We start from the raw sequence: 2,504 nt of genomic DNA, 5'->3' as shown, positions 1-2,504 counted from the left end.
TATCATTATCATTATCATCATCATCATCATTATTATTATTATTATTACTATTATTATTATTCATAAGAAATAATAATATTAGTGTATTAGTAAGCCGCAAGCATAAAAACCATATAAGAAAATTAATAAATATATATGAAAATATATATAATTTGGGCACTAAGAAGCACCAGCTTCGCTAAAAATAGGAGTCATAGAAACTCCGAAGCCAGAGGAATTATCACTCAATTTTTACAGGCATGGTGAAAAAAAAAGCTAAGTGAATAAGAATTGTCTCTTACCTCTGCAAGATTGCAAAAGGAATGGCAGTTAACCTGGTATCATGATTTCGAACTTAGCGCCAAAGAAGCACTCGATTAGTTGCTATTTTTTTTGCAATCTTGCAGAGGTAAGATACAATTCTAATTCACTTAGAAAGTAATGTCCAAAAGTAAAGAGAGCTTAGAAAAAAGTGTATATATATAGATAGAGTATAGAGAAGGGAGCATAAGAAACAACGAGAAAACATTCTGCAGGCGAAGATTGCTTCGGTCGTCGCTGTCACACACGGATTATACACACAAGCTAACGGAAGAAATGCTTATAATCCTGAAGATACAGAAGAATTCCTAACAATTCGATTGTATGAGGTATCAGAAAAAGACAGAGCTTGCAATAACTTAAAGTACCGGCTGCAATTTCTGTCTCGAACAAAACATGTCTGGTATTTATTTAATTTCAGGAAAAATCTCAAAAAGAATGCAATTACTCTAAGATCGGATTTTAAAAAATGCTTCCCTTACCTGGCAGTAATATTGTTGAACCGTGCATTGTTGAATCGGAAGTGTTTTAGAACCTTTTAGACAAGGGTCGCTTGTTTGCCAGTACTTCTTGAAAGCTGTTGAACAAGCATAACAGCTAATCGTCTTGTTAGGCGTTAGACTTTGAGAGTTCGCTGTAAATTAGAAATTGCTGTCGATAAATTAACTGAACATTTTCTCCAAAACTTTGTAAAAGGGAAAATGGGTTGAAATGATTGATTAAAGAAGCAATGAAAAGATATATGCTGTTGGAAATGTGGTTTAATAATGTGATTTAGAACGTTTTAAGAAATGAAGGAATGAAAGATGTAAATGTGTCAAAGGTATAATAGCCCACAACCTCGGTACCAAAGTGTACATATGAAATGAAGATAAGAACATACCTGACATCCAGTGATCAAAAATAATTCTATCAATTAGTGTTAATAACAGATTAACCCAGGAGTTAAAGGAAAAAGAATAAAAGATCGGTGCCAACACACACATAAACGCAATCGCACACTCACACATAGAGATACGTACACATACTATTAATCGGATCATCGGATAAAGTGCATTGTGCAATCTAGTTACTACTTTTTACATTCTTAGTTAAAATCCTTGAGTAGGGTACATCATTTCACTTTGCTTCAGTTCTTTGGTTGAAAATGAGAAGCAGGTGAGTACCAGCCTAGTACTAGTGCCACCCTCCAGCTGTCACATATTCGATGCTCTGCTGGGTCAGGGATGAGAGGGCCGAGAGAGTGCCTATGTCTGCTCGTGACCACACAGGCACCTAAAATAGTAACCAAGAACACGGTACCACAACACTCGCTTGCGTTGACGGGTAAGTTTTTTTTTAATTTTTTTTTTTTTTTATATGGGTTGGAATGCCATTTATGGGTCTGAAACAATTTCGCTGTAAAGTACCACAGTATATTTTTGTGGTATATAAATAAGTCTTAATGAATAATACAATAGTGTAGTGGGGAATAAGAGTTTCAGAGAACTTTTGCAATAAAGAGTGGTAGAGGAAGGAAAGAGGAAAGAAAGGAAGAAATCAAACATTTAAAGTGTGCGCATAAAAAGGAAAGGATAGTAGAAACACTTTTCCTGGTATTACAGTTAAACCTATATAGAAACTATCTGGCTGGCAAAAAAGGGATTACTGATTGTTTAGATGTTATTATTAAATTTAACCACATTGTGAGACTAAACAAAGCTCTTTAACATAAATCACTGAATGAAGCTTGTCTGTTGCCCGTCTGTAACAGGCACTCCTATAAAAATCAAATATCAAGTAACTACGGTATATCTATATATACATTAACATATAAAGAATCAATAATCCCTTTCGTAATAAAAATAGTTTCCATACTAGTCCTTCCTTTTATCTCCCACGCTTTAAGTGTTTGTTATCTTGCTCTTATCATTAGCGCTTTCTCTTCCTCGTTGTTCTATTTAAAACTCATATTTTCCGCACAACTAATCAAAACATCCATAAAGACGGTTTTTTTATATACCACAAAATATACTATTATAGCACACCTACCTTGCAGCTAGATCGCTCACCTTACGAGCTGAAGTCAAATAAAGGTATATAAGATTTGGAAAACCAAAGTAATTTACAGTCCGATTAAAGCTCTACAACCAAAACTCAAAAGTAACTGCGAACCTTTTCTTTGAAAATATTTATATGCATATATATATATATATATATATATA

At 33.8% G+C, this 2,504-nt stretch overlaps 2 protein-coding genes across 3 annotated transcripts in view; one reads left to right on the top strand and one right to left on the bottom strand.

Moving 5' to 3' along the window:
- Positions 1–2,504, top strand: part of LOC106873630 (homeobox protein ceh-28) — a 105,053-nt gene that overhangs the window by 95,903 nt on the left and 6,646 nt on the right. The gene's annotated exons all lie outside the window — the stretch shown is intronic.
- LOC106873633 (uncharacterized) overlaps positions 1–2,504 on the bottom strand; it is a 15,098-nt gene that overhangs the window by 6,692 nt on the left and 5,902 nt on the right. Inside the window, exons 1-2 of one of the 2 annotated variants that reach the window (XM_052968929.1) lie at positions 1,323–2,296; positions 783–934 (exon numbers count right to left, since the gene is read on the bottom strand). In XM_052968929.1, the coding sequence (XP_052824889.1) occupies positions 783–934; positions 1,323–1,326 (156 nt within the window). In that variant the 5' untranslated portion in view covers positions 1,327–2,296. Of the gene's footprint in view, positions 1–782; positions 935–1,322; positions 2,297–2,504 lie in introns of those variants that run through there. The other variant, XM_014921080.2, reaches the window with a different exon arrangement.

Source organism: Octopus bimaculoides, chromosome 6, assembly GCF_001194135.2.
Source record: "Octopus bimaculoides isolate UCB-OBI-ISO-001 chromosome 6, ASM119413v2, whole genome shotgun sequence".
Classification (NCBI taxonomy): domain Eukaryota; kingdom Metazoa; phylum Mollusca; class Cephalopoda; order Octopoda; family Octopodidae; genus Octopus; species Octopus bimaculoides.
Note: the sequence above shows the minus strand (reverse complement) of the source record. Positions and strands in the feature narration are given on the sequence as shown.